Source organism: Osmerus eperlanus, chromosome 20 (genome assembly GCF_963692335.1).
Source record: "Osmerus eperlanus chromosome 20, fOsmEpe2.1, whole genome shotgun sequence".
Classification (NCBI taxonomy): domain Eukaryota; kingdom Metazoa; phylum Chordata; class Actinopteri; order Osmeriformes; family Osmeridae; genus Osmerus; species Osmerus eperlanus.
The window spans coordinates 1,620,984-1,638,875 of record NC_085037.1 but is presented as its reverse complement, the minus strand read 5'-3'; the positions used below and the strand labels follow the sequence as shown (position 1 = coordinate 1,638,875).

The 17,892-nt window shown below is 48.9% G+C and overlaps 1 protein-coding gene across 4 annotated transcripts in view; it reads left to right on the top strand.

The window, feature by feature from the left end:
- Positions 1 to 17,892, top strand: part of LOC134040772 (collagen alpha-1(XIV) chain-like) — a 63,590-nt gene that overhangs the window by 42,990 nt on the left and 2,708 nt on the right. For all 4 annotated transcript variants that reach the window (XM_062486854.1, XM_062486852.1, XM_062486850.1 and 1 more), the window contains 23 exons: positions 1,075 to 1,149; positions 3,122 to 3,261; positions 3,443 to 3,566; positions 5,055 to 5,198; positions 5,322 to 5,486; positions 5,918 to 5,956; positions 6,100 to 6,238; positions 7,434 to 7,576; positions 7,817 to 7,926; positions 9,155 to 9,313; positions 10,457 to 10,534; positions 10,785 to 10,871; positions 11,142 to 11,195; positions 11,417 to 11,512; positions 11,751 to 11,804; positions 11,936 to 11,989; positions 12,777 to 12,830; positions 13,577 to 13,648; positions 13,824 to 13,859; positions 14,585 to 14,651; positions 15,069 to 15,257; positions 15,467 to 15,544; positions 16,283 to 16,438. In XM_062486854.1, coding sequence (XP_062342838.1) covers positions 1,075 to 1,149; positions 3,122 to 3,261; positions 3,443 to 3,566; positions 5,055 to 5,198; positions 5,322 to 5,486; positions 5,918 to 5,956; positions 6,100 to 6,238; positions 7,434 to 7,576; positions 7,817 to 7,926; positions 9,155 to 9,313; positions 10,457 to 10,534; positions 10,785 to 10,871; positions 11,142 to 11,195; positions 11,417 to 11,512; positions 11,751 to 11,804; positions 11,936 to 11,989; positions 12,777 to 12,830; positions 13,577 to 13,648; positions 13,824 to 13,859; positions 14,585 to 14,651; positions 15,069 to 15,257; positions 15,467 to 15,544; positions 16,283 to 16,438 — 2,313 coding nt within the window. The remainder of the gene's footprint in view (positions 1 to 1,074; positions 1,150 to 3,121; positions 3,262 to 3,442; positions 3,567 to 5,054; positions 5,199 to 5,321; positions 5,487 to 5,917; positions 5,957 to 6,099; positions 6,239 to 7,433; positions 7,577 to 7,816; positions 7,927 to 9,154; positions 9,314 to 10,456; positions 10,535 to 10,784; positions 10,872 to 11,141; positions 11,196 to 11,416; positions 11,513 to 11,750; positions 11,805 to 11,935; positions 11,990 to 12,776; positions 12,831 to 13,576; positions 13,649 to 13,823; positions 13,860 to 14,584; positions 14,652 to 15,068; positions 15,258 to 15,466; positions 15,545 to 16,282; positions 16,439 to 17,892) is intronic.

The following is a 17,892-nucleotide window of genomic DNA, read 5'->3' as shown; positions in this document are numbered from 1 at the left end:
ATGAATACAGTCAAACTGTATATATGTGCACATTATGCTTTTTCCTTCTTTCGCGCTCCCTGTCTAGCTCTCTAGGCACTAATGTTTGACCTAAAAGCAGACATCAACATGTACCCTCGCTCTCTCTCTCTCTCTCTCTCTCTCTCTCTCTCTCTCTCTCTCTCTCTCTCTCTCTCTCTCTCTCTCTCTCTCTCTCTCTCTCTCTCTCTCTCTCTCTCTCTCTCTCTCTCACACACACACACATACACACACACACACACGTAAACACACACTCATAAACATGACTCTTGGGAAACTCCCCATCGGATTGTTGCCATCTTCATAACATTTTAAAAGCATTATTCACTTATTAGTCCCCTGGGAGGGTCTGGCTTCTGTACTCTGAGAGTGAGTGACTTTGTACTCTGGCCAAACCCCCAATGTAATCAAGATAAAGACAGGGGGAGAAGGAGAGAGGGACGAAGGAGAGGAGAGAGGACCGACTAATGAGAGAGAGACCATGGGGAGGAGGAGGAAGGTGCTTTATTGAGCGCCCGCCAGCTATTTGTTTGCGTTGAGTTGTTGCTATTTGTCAAGTCGACCCGCAGCAGACAGTGATTTATGACTTTGTTTTGAAGCAAATTAAAGCCGAGGCTTTATTTTTTCATTGCCATTCCCCCCTTCAGACTCCCCCTCCCCTTCAGACTGTCACCAGCAGTAACTCTGTGTTTGGGGTGTTTGATTTACGGGCGTGGTGGTGGGCGGGGATTAGGGAGGGTCGTTCAACAGGAAAACTGTGAGAGGTGCTTCATTTGATTCATCTGCCTGCTGGAGTAATCAGGACGGCCGATTATACGTCTGAGCTGAACGGCAGCGCGAGGCGGGGCGCCGCCTCCCGCAGCCGAGCCGACATTCCAGACACGTCCCGTCCACGGCTCGGCTGGCTTCAGCTGTCTCTGCGTGCAGCTGCTGGATCGCAGGCCCTCGCAGAACCAGTGTGTGTGTGTGTGTGCGTTTGTGTTTGCCGGTCTCTCTGATGACAGTGATGTTGACATGATTCAGGGCTTGTCTTGACAGCGATGTGTTTCCCTTCAGTCCCTGCTCCTACCAGGGCTCCGACGAGGCCCCCCACCACCCCCATGCCCCCCACCATCCCCCCCGCCAAGGAAGGTGAGACTGCACGCCCCCCCCCCCACAACCCCGCTGTTACAACCCAGACCCACACACACCTGGGTACATATACACACACTAATATGTCTGTCAATACAAAACACCTGTGTACCTGTAAACACACTTATATACACACACCTGTATATACACTTAAATACCTGTCCATAAACACACCTGTATGCCTGCACACACACACCTGTACACCCAAACCTGTATACCTGTAAACACACACTGATACATCTGTCAATACACACACCTATATACCTGTAAATACACCTGTTGGAGTCAAGATGATGATGCCCCAAAGGCAAACTACTTGGGTTGAAATCCTGACCCCTGACCTCTGTTGAACGAGGGTGCTTATCACCCCACTATGTTCCAGCCTGCCGTACGGGAAATACACAGCAACATCAACAGATGCATCTGTCTACTAAAGAGTCTTTTTCATCGATTTTTATCATCAGCCACATCCGGCGGCAATGTATCAACATGTCAGCTGGTAACTGGGTGACTTGAATGCTGCCCTTTTTCAGTTTTCAATGTTAATCGTAGCAGGGCCTGCCATAAGAATGTCAATGTCCCAGTGTTACCTCGTGCGATTTGTGCAAACGATCAATAAAACAAATTGACTGTGGGAGGGGCAAAAAAGACTATAGTTCATCTCTCTGGGATTAATCACCATTATTCCACCAAGTGGGATGTCACCATTATTCCCATGCTGCAGGTTCAGCTTGTGGTGCCTTTCAGCCGGTGTACAGTAGCTCGCAGAACGCACGGCCGCCCCGGCTGAGATATTTAAAGAATGCAAGATGTTAGAAGGTAAACAGCAGAGCGCGCGCCCTCGTCAGTCCGTTACCATGGAAATGACAGTGTCGGTTGATGGATTCCGTTCCATGACATTCAAATCTCAACTGACACCCACCAACCAATGCGGGGCCCTGAAAGGCCAAGCTGCCTCCCACACATGCTCTGTGTCCAGGCTGCTTAGCACCGCGCTGTGTCAAGCCAGGAAGTCTCAAACCTGTGTTGAGTTGGATCTCTTTGTATTTCTTTTTCATTTCTTTTTTCTATTTTGTCTTTCCGAGACTTCTGCTTGGTTGGTTATTTTAAGGTAGATGAGGAATAATTGTTAAAAAAATGAATCAATTAAAGTCTCAAACTTGTGGACAGCCCTTTCCTTCTTCAGCACCTGGCGGGTTCTTCCAGAAAGCAGGCTATGCGACATAACCGGGTAAGTTAACTCCCCAGCTGACACACAACGTTGCAGCAACTTACTGGCAATGTTGCTACAACGTTGGGTGTCAGCTGGGGAGTTATCTTACCCGGTTATGTCGCATAGCCTGCTTTCTGGAAGAACCCCCCAGGTCATAAAACCTGTTGTTGTTGATCGTCTTCGCCGTTCCTCTTCCCAAATAACGGAGGGTCGTCTTCAAACCAAGCTGCTGCAGCTGGGATCACTGGGATCCTGGACCATCTCCCACGTCAGGCCAGAGTCTTGGCCTTGTAAAACAGAATTGAGACCTTCTCTGTCCCAGTCAGACTCCACCAGGTTCTCCCTGACCCCTGTAATCATCCCTCTCCTCACGTCAACGCGTCTGTCTGGGCCTGGGCTCCTCCTTCAGGCTCTTCCTACTCTTGGCCTGAAGGCTGAAGTTCATTCATCAAATGCAAAACTCTGTGCAGAGTTATTGGGAATGAAATGCTTGATTTGCAGGCTGTCCCCACAGTGCAGACAAGAAGACTAGAGGATGTGAGAGCTGTGGGAGTAGCAGGGGGAGAGGAGGCGATGATCAGTCTGGTCCAGCCAGGCAACACACGGGAAGAAGTGGTTGAACTATTGACCAATCAAAATAGCCCTTTATCTCTCCGAGGTTGTGATAAATGACAGGCCCCCTCTGGTGACAGCTGAACATCTCTCTCTATCTTGTTCTTCCTTACTGTTTCTCTCTCCCCCCCCCCCCCCCCTTGTCAGTCTGCAAGGCAGCCAAGGCTGACCTGGTCTTCCTGGTTGATGGCTCCTGGAGTATCGGAGACGACAACTTCCAGAAGATCATCGGTTTCCTGTACAGCACCACGGGAGCGCTGGACGAGATTGGCCCCGACGGCACTCAGGTAGGACTGAACCCCAGCCAACCAATGAGAGACGACAACTTTCACAGCGAAAGAGCTGCCAACCTATTGGAGAAAAACAGTAGTTAGACTTAATGATTTGCATTACAGTAAAATAGGCTCAAACAGTCAAATCGCTCTCTCTCTTTCCCTCTTTCTCTCTTTTCTCCCTCTCCGCCCCCAGGTGGCCATAGCCCAGTTCAGTGACGACGCAAGGACTGAGTTCAAGCTAAACACTTACAACAACAAAGAGAACCTTCTGGAAGCCATCCAGCGCATTGCTTACAAGGGAGGCAACACCAAGACAGGCAAGTCACTGGTGCAGTCTGTAGCAAAGCTGGTTGGAGAACCCAGGTCTTCTGAAGAATGTTCTCTGTCTAGGACAGCGCTTAGTCCAACCGTATTTTAAATTCTGTTCACTTTATTAACCCTTCAAGTAACGCTTTGGGCATAAAATATTATTAGATTTGAGAATAAGTCATAAAATAAGTAAAAAGAGGTAACATTCTATAATAGAGAACACAAAATAGCAACAATTAAATGTCAACAAACAAAAGTATTGAGTATTTTTTGTAAAAATATGCAAATACAATCTAATGCTCTCATGGTTAAGCACATATAATATTATATATATTTGGTTTGTCTTTTCTAGTGAAGAAATTACATTTCATAATTTACCATTGTAACTACAAATAACAATTGTAGTAAAGTAGCACTGTGACAGGAATCTGATATACAGTGCAGAAGATCTACATTTAGATTTCACCAGGTGAAACCTACCAATCAGATCGAGAGTTTACAAGGCTGTGGAGTTCAGCAGGCAGGTCACCAGAAGTGCTCTCCTGTCATCCATCCTGTCATCCCTCTTGTCATCCCTTCTGTCATCCTTCCTTTAATCCCTTCTGTCATCCATCCTGTCATGCCTTCTGTTACCATCCTGCTGTCATCCCTCCTGTAATTTACAGGTATCTACTTCGCAGAGTGAATTTTATTATTATTATTTTTTTTTTTAATTGTTGTACTGATAAACTAAATGAAAAAAATATTTAGAGTGTAATCTGTGGTCTGGTTCATTTTTGTGTTTGATTGCTGTAGAGGTCTACCATTTAAGTTAGTTATAAATAAACAATTGACAGGATAATAATGTGCCTGGCGCATAACATGGAAGTGGAAAATAATTAACAGGTTGACCACCATTACAGTCCCTCCTGTCATCCCTCCTTTCATCCCTCCTGTCATCCCTCCTGTCAACCCTCCTGTCATTCTTCCTGTCAGCCCACCCGTGTCCTGGACTGCACTTTATGTCACAATTCTATTTTCCATTACACGGCTAAATGAGCAAAACATTTAAATGAACTTTTGGTGAAGTTAGGAACTCTGGATTCTGATGACATTGGGAGCGTTTGGTGAGTCAACCATTGTAATCAGGAGGTGTGAAGGATGCAGTCCTAGCTTCCTGAGAATGCCTTGAAACAGTGAGGTATAATCAGTGTTTTAAACGCACCCGTCCCCCAGAGGCAGTTATCTTGACTTCACTAGAGCTGCACTAATTTATCCAGATCTTAACAGCGTTCACAGAGGGACCCCAAGTCTTTTTCAGTGATTGGGGATGGGCAAGGATTGTTTTGTGCTAGCGTGCGTTTAAGTTTGTTCTTGTTCTCCCTGTCTCTCTCTTTCTGTCTCTCTCTCTATCTGTCTGTCTATATGTGTGTGTCTTTTATCTCCCTCTCTCCCTCTCTCTCCCTCTCTCTCTCTCCCTCTCTCTCTCTCTCCACCCCCCCCCCCCCTCCCTCCAGGCCGGGCCATCCAGCATGTGAAGGACTCCATCTTCACGGTGGAGGGCGGGATGCGGAGGGGCATCCCCAAGGTGCTGGTGGTCCTGACGGACGGGCGCTCCCAAGACGACGTCAACAAGGTCTCCAAGGAGATGCAGGTGGAGGGTGAGTGACAGGACGGACGGACGGGGGGGGGGGGGAGGAGGAGGGGAGACAGAGGGGGGAGAGATGGGGGGGGGGGGGGCAGAGACAGAAGTAAGGGACCGTGTTGTTCACCCACCTCCCCAGGCTACATCGTGTTTGCCATCGGTTTTGCCGACGCTGACTACGGGGAGCTGGTGAGCATCGCCAGTAAGCCCAGCGACAGACACGTGTTCTTTGTGGATGATCTGGACGCCTTCGAGAAGATCGAGGAGAAGCTGGTCACCTTCGTCTGCGAGGCCGCCTCCGCCAGTGAGCTGAGTTTGATTACTGTGATCTAGTCTGGTCTAACATAGTCTGGTGGGTTTAGCTCATTTTGATTAGTCTAGTCCAGTCTAGTGGGTTTACCTGAGTTTGATTTCTCTAGTCTAGTCTGGTCTGGTGAGTTTGGCCGAGTTTGATTACCCTAGCCTTGTCTATTGGGTAACAGTTACTTCTTAATCTATCATTGTGTAGTTTAGCTGAGTTGAATTACTCTAGTCTACCCCAGCCTAGTCCAGTGTGTACCAGTTACCTTATCATCCATTTAGATGACCTAAATTTGATTACTCTAATCGAGTCTAGTTTAGTGAGTGACATGTGCCTTATATTACCCAGTGTTTGGTTGTAGCTTGGTGTAATAGAGCAGTAATGTGTGGACGTAACACTACTGTATGGATGTGTGATGTTGTTCTGTGTCCTAGCTTGTCCCTCGGTGGCGATGAGTGGGAGCACCATGCCAGGTACGACATCCTTACTGGGGGAAGAGGGGGTCTTTTCATGTCCTCTCACAACTGTCAATGCCAAATCGCTGTGGGCGCGTGTGTGTGTGTGCGCCTTGCTCGTGTGTGTACATGACGTGTGCGTGTGGGTGTGTGTGTTTCAGGTTTCAGGATGATGGAGATGTTTGGGCTGGTGCAGCACCTGTATGGCAGTGTAGCAGGAGTCTCCATGGAGCCTGGCACCTTCAACAGCTTCCCCAGCTTCCACCTGCACAACGATGCCATGCTGGCCCAGCCCACCAGGTAGGGCTACCACTAGGGGTGAGCTTGGTTTAGTAGCCCAGCCCACCAGGTAGGGCTACCACTAGGGGTGCACTTGGTTTAGTAGCCCAGCCCACCAGGTAGGGCTACCACTAGGGGTGCGCTTGGTTTAGTAGCCCAGCCCACCAGGTAGGGCTACCACTAGGGGTGCGCTTGGTTTAGTAGCCCAGCCCACCAGGTAGGGCTACCACTAGGGGTGCACTTGGTTTAGTCGCCCAGCCCACCAGGTAGGGCTACCCCTAGGTGTGAACTTGGTTTAGTCGCCCAGCCCACCAGGTAGGGCTACCACTAGGGGTGCACTTGGTTTAGTAGCCCAGCCCACCAGGTAGGGCTACCACTAGGGGTGCACTTGGTTTAGTAGCCCAGCCCACCAGGTAGGGCTACCCCTAGGTGTGAACTTGGTTTAGTCGCCCAGCCCACCAGGTAGGGCTACCACTAGGGGTGCACTTGGTTTAGTAGCCCAGCCCACCAGGTAGGGCTACCACTAGGGGTGCACTTGGTTTAGTAGCCCAGCCCACCAGGTAGGCAGTGTTGTGCAAAAGAACACGTTCATTGAACACGTTCATTTTCATGAGAACGATGAACTGAACGCAACTTAATGACAAATAACGTTCATATCATCTGAGGTCTAGCTAAAACGTTACGGAATGTCTTCCTTCTCCTGAGTAGAGACGCTGTCTAAATCAAATGCTTGCACCATGTCGTTGCTCAGTGCCCGTAAAATGTTCGCTATGTAGCCTAACCTAAACCAACTAACTCGACTTCGCACTACGTTACCCATGATTCATCGCACACACGTAGACCAAACAAGCAACGTATCCCAAGACAACAGCTCTCCGTCTCATAAAAATGGCAAGTGAAAGCAGACGCAGATTCAGCGACTACATCTGATCTGCACCTTATTATTTTTTGCAGGATTTTTACGCACAGTAAACACACTCCTTAAAACTATGAGATGAACTGAACTATGAACTAGTTCAGAATTTAAATGTCGAACTATGAACGTGAACGATTCATATTTACTTGTATGAACTGAACTTTGAACTAGTTCATGAGAGGTATGAACGTGCACAACACTGCAGGTAGGGCTGCCACTAGGGTTGCGCTTGGCTTACTAGCCAGTCCACCAGGTGTCTTAGGTGTGCTCGCATCTGAAGGTCCTGACCTCTGACCCCAGGTACATCCACCCGGAGGGCCTGCCGTCTGACTACACCATCTCCATGCTGTTCCGTCTGCTGCCTGAGACGCCCGAGGAGCCTTTTGCATTGTGGGAGATCCTCAACAAGGACAACGAACCCTTGGTGGGCGTCATCCTGGACAGTGAGTTATTATGGGATGCAATGCAAGGTTGTCACCGTGGAGAAACCCATGGTTGTGTCTCAAGGCTTGCTCCCCGCGTTCAGATTGAAAACTGATCAAATGTGTATATTCATAGCAAAGCCACTTTATAGACATTTTGTTTGTTTAACAATATACTAAACAAGATTGAGCCTGTTTGTTTAACAAGATAAGTATGCCTTAAACTGTTGATTTAGAGGAGATGTTGTGACTCATTCATAGATGGTGGAAAGACCCTGACCTTCTTTAACTACGACTACAAGGCAGAGTTCCAGACAGTCACCTTCGAGGGTCCTGAGATTAAGAAGCTGTTCTATGGCAGTTTCCACAAGGTCAGAGGCCAAACCCTTCACCATTACCTGTCTCACAACCTCCCGGTCTCACAACCTCCCTGTCTCACAACCTCGTGTCTCACAACCTCCTGTCTCACAACCTCCTGTCTCACGACCTCCTTGTCTCACAACCTCCTGTCTCACAACCTCCTTGTCTCACAACCTCCTGTCTCACAACCTCCTTGCCTCACAACCTCCTGTCTCACAACCTCCTTGTCTCACAACCTCCTGTCTCACGACCTCCTTGTCTCACAACCTCCTGTCTCACAACCTCCTTGTCTCACAACCTCCTGTCTCACAACCTCCTTGCCTCACAACCTCCTGTCTCACAACCTCCTTGTCTCACAACCTCCTGTCTCACGACCTCCTTGTCTCACAACCTCCTGTCTCACGACCTCCTTGTCTCACAACCTCCTGTCTCACAGCCTCACTGTAACAGTGTTTCATCGTAAGGAAAAAGTTAAACTGTCAGTTTATTAGACATTTCATGATGATCTCCTCATCAGCTTTATTTTGTGGGAGTCATCAGTAGGCTTGTCTGATTGAGAGCAAGGTTTTCTCAAGCTCTTACCAAGTGACACAATGTTGAATAGGAAGAGCAAGGAAGAGCTGGGGTATACCATTTCCTGACAATACAGCAAGTGGGTAAAAATACCTTTGTTTCCTCAGCTTCAATGGATTAGAGAGTAATTGGTGTCTCTTCTGCCTGCGAGAGGGCTGAATATCGTCACGGCGACATCGCTAAGCCTCTGGGGCCTGTCTGCCGCTCTGCCGTTCTGGTTTCCGACCTCGCACCGAAATATGTCCGAAATTACAGACCAGGCTTGCTCAGTTTTAAAGCCCGTGTCCCTTTGAACCCGGCTCTGTGTGTGCAGTCGGAGCCACAGCTGCTCTCCCAGCGACACGTAGGCTGTTTTCTTTCTCTATGGCTACAGTCACCCGGCACGTCAGGGTGGTTTATGGAACCTCAAGTAGTTGATCCAGAAAAAGGAAAAAGAAGAGTTCTTACAGCTAGCCCGGGTCTAGCCTGGGTCCATCTGTAGCTGGGTCACTTACTACATCTACAAATGCCCTCAAAGTGCTGCGGGGGGGGGGGCTTTGTCGTCAGAATGCGCGAACGTAGGCGCAACGCAAGCACGCCTAAACGCGTTCAGCGTGATCGTTCTGTGATAGACCCCCCAGAAGAGGTTTGCTGGGTGTGTTTGTTTAATGTCTCCTCCCCTCACAGCTGCACGTGGCCATCAGTAAGACGAGTGCCAAGGCGCTGATCGACTGCAAGCTGGTGGCGGAGAAGAGCATCGGCGCGGCGGGGAACATCACGGCAGACGGGCTGGAGGTGCTGGGCAGGATGGTGCGCTCCCGAGCCAAGAAGGACAACTCTGCTCCCGTAAGTAGACGACTGGGCAGCTGACAGGGGCGGGAATAAGAAGTGCTGCTCCCTGCTCGAGGGAGTGCAGTGTGTACTCGACTAGCAAGTTGACGGACGTGGAAATTAGAACCCCGGGGAGCGTGTAGGAGTGCAGTTAGACTGAAAGTCTGACAGAGGCCGAAAATGTGTACATCCAATTCGTTTGACATTGTCTGCTCTAAGGTCAGTGCAGCAAACAAATTGACGAAATACTTTTGTTGTGTTTGATTTGGTTGGAATGTTTTCACAGAAGCCACACATTTAAAATCCGTACCTTCTCAACTCTCGGGAGGGAGGGGGGGGGGCATATGAATGTAATCCAAACTGAGGAGACAGTTTTAGACAGGAGGGTTCAAAGTTCAACTCTGTCACTGTGGTCGATCAGATACCTTTGAAAAGAGAGTTTTCTGTCTCTGTTCCGGCTCCTTTGAGTCCACGGTGATGGAGACAAAAGAAGAGATTAAATCGCTGCACGTCTTCACAGTCTTACTTTCCTCTTTCCATAAATAACCCAGATATCCTGCTGCAGACACAGCCGCCAGACTTTACCCTTCTCACTCCCTCCCCTCCTTCGCACTCCCTCTCCCTCCCTCTCTTTCTCTCCTTCCTCTCTCTCTCTCTTCCTCCCTCTAATTCTCCCTCTCTCTCTCTCTCTCTCTCTCTCTCTCTCTCCATCTCTCTCTCTCTCCATCTCTCTCTCTCTGATAGGCTTGATCAGCCTCTCTCCTCTTTGAAAGTTCAAACTTCTCCTCCAGCCCTCCAGACTGCAGACTACAGGGCAGAGTGGCAGAGAGACTGAACAAGGCTTTTGAAGTTTCTGATCAATAATGGATCTTAGAAGACAATCTTGCTCTCTGAGCCGACGGGACCTGAAAGTCTCCGTCATCCAGTAAAACCTGAATAGTGATCAGATTATCACCGAAACATCACAAGACACACATGAATCAGATCCCTCCCTCGATTTGGTTTTTAGAACTACTTTTTGGGGAAGTAGAAACTTTGGCGTAGCTGCGTTCTCTGAAACTGTTCCCCGCGTGTGACTTTGTGTACGTGTGTGTTCATTGTGCCTGTGTGTAATCATTGTGTGGATGCATGTTGTGTGTCTCTGGTTTGGTTCTCCAGTTCCAGCTCCAGTCCTTTGACATTGTGTGCAGTACTTCCTGGGCCAGCAGAGACAAGTGCTGTGACCTGCCAGGCGTGGTGGGTGGCTGTGTTTACTGTGAACTGTCCCTTTAACACCCCCACCCCCACTCCCCCACCGGCCATTTAACCGCTTACCTTTATATTATATTCATATCACCTTTATTTTACTGTCCTTGATGATGTGTTAAGTTCTGTCATGTGTCTTGATGTCATGCTTTGTAAGGTCATATCACTTGTTCTGCACATCACATCTGTTCTCATCTGTTGTGGTGGTGGTGGTGGTGGTGGTGGTGGTGGTGACCCACAGAGGAAGGAGGAGGACTGCCCCGCCTTGCCCAAAGCCTGCACCTGCACCCAGGACAGCAAGGGCCCCCCAGGACCCACCGGACCCCCTGTGAGAACACCCTCCCCCCACCCCCCTTTCACCCTCCAACACACAACTACACAAATACATACACACACCTGTGAGGACCACCCCCCCCCTGCACATACACATGCCCACACACTTGTGATCTAATTGTGTTTTGTGCTCATATTTTTTATTTTCTCCTTCCTGTCAACTCTCCTCTCTTTTATAATAGTGGTTTGATGTGATCTGTAGGATGTGGTTCACTTCATGACACCTGCCTGTGTGTGTGTGTGTGTGTGCGTGTGTTTTAAACAGGGAGGCTCTGGAATCAGAGGAGCGAGAGGAGAGCGTGGGGAACCAGGCCTCGTGGTACAATACACACACACAAATACATTCCCACACATACACACCACCACATGCAGTCACACATTCTATTAAGAATCAATGCAGCCTGAAACACTCTCTCTCTTTCTCTCTCTCTCTCTCTCTCTCTCTCTCTCTCTCTCTCTCTCTCTCTCTCTCTCTCTCTCTCTCTCTCTCTCTCTCACTATCTGCCCCCCCTCCACTCCCTCCCCTCCTCCCGGTCTCAGGGGCCGATGGGGCCTGTAGGAGATGCTGGAGTTCAGGGCCCTCAGGGCCCTCCTGGTCCCCAGGGCCCCAGCGGTCGCTCCATCATAGGAGCCCCGGTAACACACATACACACACCCAGAACACACATGCTCTAACCGACACACACCTACACACACATACAAATGTAACACATCTACACGGATGCACACATACACAAGCAATCACACATGAAACATGGACACAAACACGCATAAAACACACACAACACTAACCGACAACACACACACAAACATACACACACACACTCTGGGTTAGAATGGGCTTCAGATAAAGATGATGTTTTCTCTGTTTCAGGGTACTCGCGGGGAGACAGGGGAGAAGGGAGATTCTGGTCCCACAGGGACGCAGGTAGGGAGTGACACAAACACTCACCCACCCACCCACACTCACTCACTTACACAGGTAAACACACACACACACACTAAGGCCTTGGATTGAATCATGAAGTACCTTTAACCATTGTTGTGTCTTGGCTCAAGGGAGTACCAGGACCTTCTGGTTCACCAGGCCGAGACGGAGCACCTGGCCCCAGGGTAAGATCACTCACCTGTCACCTCCCACCTGGAGGTCTCACAACACAAGCTACAGCGGCCATACCTTTTGGATGCTTAGTTAGCAAACAATATATGGTGTTCTGTATTAGGGGTGGGGGAAAAAATCGATTTGCATTTGAATCGCGATTCAGCCTTCTAGCGATTCAAATTTCAAAAATCGAAAAATACAAAATATATATATATAAAATACAAATATATTTTTTTTATTACAATGAGTTTACGAAACTGCAAGAAAAACAATACATTTCAAGGTTTTAATGCATTGTGATTTTTTTCTTCAACACTTAACTGCCTATCACAGTCAAATAGAAACAAGTAACATTAAACAGCAAACTGGAATCAAATGTAAGCACATATTGAATCGAAATTTGATTACAAATCGAGAAAAATCGATCGAATCGTGAAACCAAGAATCGATTTGAATTGAATCGTGAGGTACCAAAAGATGCCCACCCCTACTGTGTATAGTGTGGATATAACTGGCTACTGTATTTGGTGTTCTGCCGTGGGGAAATGACTGGTTGTGCTAAGCTATACTAATGTATGTTGTACTTTGCAAAGTAGGGACATGACTAGCTAAACTAAACTATGATATTGTATGTGGTGCTCTGCCATAGGGATATGACCTATGTGGTGCTATGCATAGTACTAGTATATGACTGCCTATGCTAAGCTATGCTAACATATTTGGAGCTCTGTACAATACTGTAGGTATGTGATTGGCTATCCTAAGCTCTGTTAACGTATGTGCTCCTTTTGTCTCCAGGGCCTGCCTGGTAAAGATGGGCCCCAGGGTCGGGAGGGGCCCTCAGGGACCATGGTAAGTATCTGTCATCCAGGAAGCTGAGCTTTAGCCATCATTTAGAAAACAAACTCTTCAACTTTATATATTATGAAATTCTGTTGATTTCGATGCACTGCACTAGACACACTACATTTACATTTAGTTATTTAGCAGACGCTCTTATCCAGAGTGATTTACAGTAAGTACAGTGACATTCCCCCCGAGGCAAATAGGGTGAAGTGCCTTGCCCAAGGCCATTTGGCACAGCCGGGAATCGAACTGGCAACCTTATGATTACTGGCCCGATCCCCTCACCGCTCAGCCACCTGACTCCCTGACACTAGTGCAGTTGAGATGTTATTGTTGTACTGTAGATGTTATTATTGTGCATCCCGCCTTGTAGCTAAGATGTGATGACCTTGTGCTGGGCCTGCTAAATGCAGACCGTACCTTGACTCGGACTATCAAAATGCTGTTAGAACTTTGCACTTCTGATCCTTGATCTTCCGCTGTCCTTTCTCGATGCACTATTTGCATGTTGCTTTGGATAAATAAAGGTTAAATAAAGGTTCAACAACAAAATGAAATGAAAAGTGATTTAGAATGATTTAAATGTAACTATGCCTTAATAATGACAATGTCTCCCCTTCCTTCTCATTCACTCCACCTCCTCTCTCTTTCTAACCTTCTCCCTCTCCTTTTCTGCACCCTACTTCTCATTACCCTCCTCTTCTCCTTCATCGCCCCCCCCCCCCCACACACACACACACACACACACCCAGGGAACACCAGGAGCTCCCGGGGCCCCAGGTTCCGGTGGACCTCCAGGCTCTCAGGGAGACCATGGGCCTCCTGTGAGTCACGTGATCCTCCAGGATCCCATAAACCCCTTCTGCAGATAACGTAGAAGACAATGTAGCCCTGCATGTCAACAGATAACGTATGAGGTTGTGTGGGTAATATTGTGTTACTGAGGAGATAGATAGGCTCACCTCAGTTTGTGTTCTCACCTTCTGTCTCCCTCTGCAGGGTCCTTCTGGGACTAAGGGCGAAAAGGGGGAAAGAGTAAGTCGATTCACCTCCTCTCCTGTCTTCTTCTTGTCTTCTCTCTCCTCATCTCTCCTCTCCTGTCTTCTTCTTGTCTTCTCTCTCCTCATCTCTCCTCTCCTGTCTTCTTCTTGTCTTCTCTCTCCTCATCTCTCCTCTCCTGTCTTCTTCCTGTTTTCTCTCCTCTCCTCCTGTAATTAGTCAGCTGCAGGGTGTGGAGGGTCTCTTGAATTGTCTGCTTGTCTACAATTACCAACATTCTTTCTGAAAAGATACATTTCATCGGATCCTACTGCTCAGGAACACAATAATGAGCTGCATAATTCTAAGAATCTATTTATAGTTCATAAACACTGGAACAAACAGCTGTATTTTGTTTAAAAAAAATTGGGTTATCAACCGTCCCAGTGGCAGTTAGTGAGTTTTTTAGATTTCCTGTAACATCTACTTCAAGCTCTGAATGCTTTGTTAATCATGCATTGAGCTTAGACTCCCTGGCAACGCCCGACTCTTGGCAACAAGGCATATTTCTTTCCGACTGAATAAACGAGCAGTTGTTATTCAGATTTGAGGAGTCGCCAAATAAGACTCCTGTGCCAAGCTGATAGTATTAGCGGCGAGGGTGTGTGAGTGGTGAGCAGCGCAGCCCGAGGGAGCTGGGAAGCCGTGTTGGAAGCTGCAGTGCTGTGGTGTTGGGCCGTTATCTGGGAGCAGGTTGTCAGCGTGTATTGTCGTCTCCTCAGGGTGACTTGCAGTCCCAGTCGTCAGTGCAGGCCATCGCTCGCCAGGTCTGCGAACAGCTGATACAGAGTGAGTGAGCCTTCTGTGGTGTGTGTGTGTGGTGTGTATGGTGTGGTGTGTGGTGTGGTGTGGTGTGTGTGTGTGTGTGTGTGGTGTGTGGGTGGTGTGGTGTGGTGTGTGTGTGTGTGTGGTGTGTGGGTGGTGTGGTGTGTGTGTGGTGTGTGTGTGTGGTGTGGTGTGGTGTGTTAAAGACCGGATGTACTGTAAATAAATGTGCCGTGTATAAGAGTGTGCTTGCTTGTGCAAGTGTGTGAGTGTGCCCGGGAAAAATATACACAGGTTCTTATTGAGTTCTTCAAAACGTTCCTGACTAGCAACTGACTAACCTTTTAAGAACTCTTTCTTTCTGAGTGTGCTCTGAGAACTCCCTGACCACCTGTCTGTGATCCCTGATCTCCACAAACACTGACCTCTCGTGTCCCCCAGGTCACATGGCTCGCTACAACTCCATCCTTAACCACGTGCCCAGCCAGCCGGTGTCAATCCGCACCGTACCGGGCCCTCCTGGGGAGCCGGGCAGGCAGGGCCCCCCGGGGCCCCAGGGGGAGCAGGGGCCCTCAGGCAGACCAGGGTTCCCCGGTTCCAACGGAGAGAATGGACAGCCTGGGGCCAGAGGTACGGGGCTACTCACAGGGAGGGCTGTTGCCACCTGGTGGCTGGCCGATATGAAATGTAGCATAATGTCATTTAGTGGGAACTTTTTCTTTTTAGTGGGAGATTATTTTGTGTGCATGTGTGTGTATGTGGCCTTTTATGATAATATGTTGTGTGTGTGTGTGCATGTGTGTGTGTTTTTGTGTGTGTGTGACTGTGTGTGTGTGCAGGTCAGACAGGAGAGAAGGGCGAGAAGGGAAATCCAGGTGTAGGAGTCCAGGGTCCTCGCGGCCCCTCAGGGCCCCCAGGTAACCAGAACAATGCCTGTTTAGCCAAACTTCCTCCTAAAACTGAATCTAGACACCTCAACATGACAATAGCTATTGGGAGAGAAAATCACCTGCTAGGTAATAGAAAAACGTAAGGTCGGCTGTACTTTTGCGTTTCAAACTCTTGATCAAGGAGAGTTCAGTTACCGTGTCTCTAACTGTTGTTATTGTTGTTTACAATGATGCTCTGCTAAACCCAGAGGGGTTACAGCTGTTGACTCGGGTGTTGATTGTAGTGACACTGATACAGGGGCGTTGATTGGACTCCTGAAGTGGTTGCCAGATTAGTTCACAGGGGAGACCACGGCCCTGTGATGAGGAGCACTCCAAAACATGGCAACCCACTTATGAGTCACGATGGCCCCCATGGGGTAGATGAGAAGAGGATATCTAAATACTGCATATCCTGCTGCATGTTGTCACCTCCTCCTCACCTACCCTTCTCCCATCTCTCCATTTCTCCCTCTTACCTCCCCTCCCCTCACCACCCTCTCGGCATCTTTCCTCTCTTTTCACCAATCCACCCTCTTTCCACCCCACCTTCTCCTCCACCCTCTCACCTCGCTCTCCGCTCCTCCTCTCCTTCCCCTTTCTTCTCTCCGCATGTCGTTCGCCTCCTACCCCCTCTCCTCCCCTCTGCTGCTCCTGCCCCCCTCCTCCCCTACACTCTCCACCCTCTCCTCCCCTCACTTCTTCCTCCTCCCCCCCCTCCCCCAGGTCCTCCAGGTGTGGGTCGTACGGGCAGCCCCGGGGTGTCTGGCAGGCCCGGTAACCCCGGTTCCCCCGGGCGTCCTGGCGTCCCCGGGCCCGTGGGGCCAAGCGGCCCCCCCGGCTACTGCGACCAGAACTCCTGCGTGGGCTACAACATCGGAGGTAGCTATGTTTACCCCCCCCCTCTCTCTCTCTCCCTCTCTGAGGGCAATGCTAGAAGAAACACAACGTAGACACGTAACACTGCTTTATCACTCGGCAACACCACCAAGCTACCATGGCAACCACTGATGCTGAAAGCATGGGGTTCAGATCAACCTCGAAACACAAGGCTCTAGACAAGGCAGCGTAGAGACGGAACGGATCGCAGCGTCGGACTGAGGAGTTAACTAGACCTATTTGGCCAGAGCTACCGAGCATTCAACAGTCGGACCAACAGAAACTAGGGTCGTAGGAGTGGGAGGGTAGAAAGATTGTCACTTTTTTGGAACATTCACTGTGTGACTACGAGTTTTTAGTCTCCTTTTTATGCTCCTGTGATGTTGGGAGTCGTGGTAGGAGTATCTAGGTATTATTGTAGCTTGTGGCATCTGTCTGTGGTGCAGGTGTCCTTCCTGGAGAAGTTAGACTGGAATGTAGAATCTGAGCTGCTCTCTTCACTACAGACCATTCACCTGCCTCCACCCTCTGTGTCCTCAAACACACTGGCCTGGCCTGTGTACAGACATGCAGCCTTGAACTCAGTCCAAACCTTACACAGAGAATGCTCTATCTCTCTCTCTCCACCTCTCTCTCTCTCTGCCTTTGTCTTATTCTCTCTCCCGTAAGTCTCTCTTTCTATCTTTTTCCCTTTGTCTCTCGCCCTCAATGTATCTTTCTGTCCCTCCCTCTTTTTCTCTCACTTTCTGTCTCACACTCTCTCTCCCCCGTATGTATTTCTGTCCTCCTTTTATTCTCTCTCTCTCTACCTCCCTCCATCTCACTCCTTTCTCTCTCTCTGCCCCCTCTATGTATCTCCCTTCCTCTGTCTCTCTCTTTCCCTCCCTCCCTCCCTTTCAACGTTTCATAGTAAAAGACTGAAATGAAAACTGGGTCAAGGTTTGAACTGACGCTCATTCGATTAACTGTCTGAATGCCGTAGAATACTGAACTTTAGCAACACTGTATTCTTAACCGTTGTTTGATGACCTCCTCCTCGTGATTGTGGGTGGGCTATGCCCCCTGTCAATCATCCACTCATTTAATCTAATTGGCTCTCTCTGCCATGGAGCAGAGCGATATGATTGGGTTAAATCCACACTCACTGTATTTTTCAAACAACGTAATCCAGTAGGCTGTACACCTTGATAGACAAGCCTTGCTAAGATGTGACTGGCAAATTATACTGCTCAATTCAGCATCTTAAGAAGTTCAAGGTGATCCTAGACTCCATCACCTAACCGCCATGCCGTGAGTGTGGAGGAAATGACACGATCAGCGCATGCCTGCATGATGTCGATGTACGCATCTCCCCTCAGACCATCAGTGATTGTGATGTCTGTCTCTATCGCCCTCTCTCTGTGGAGAGGCGATACAGTGAGCCGCACTGTCGGTGCAGAATGGACACTGTATTCTGT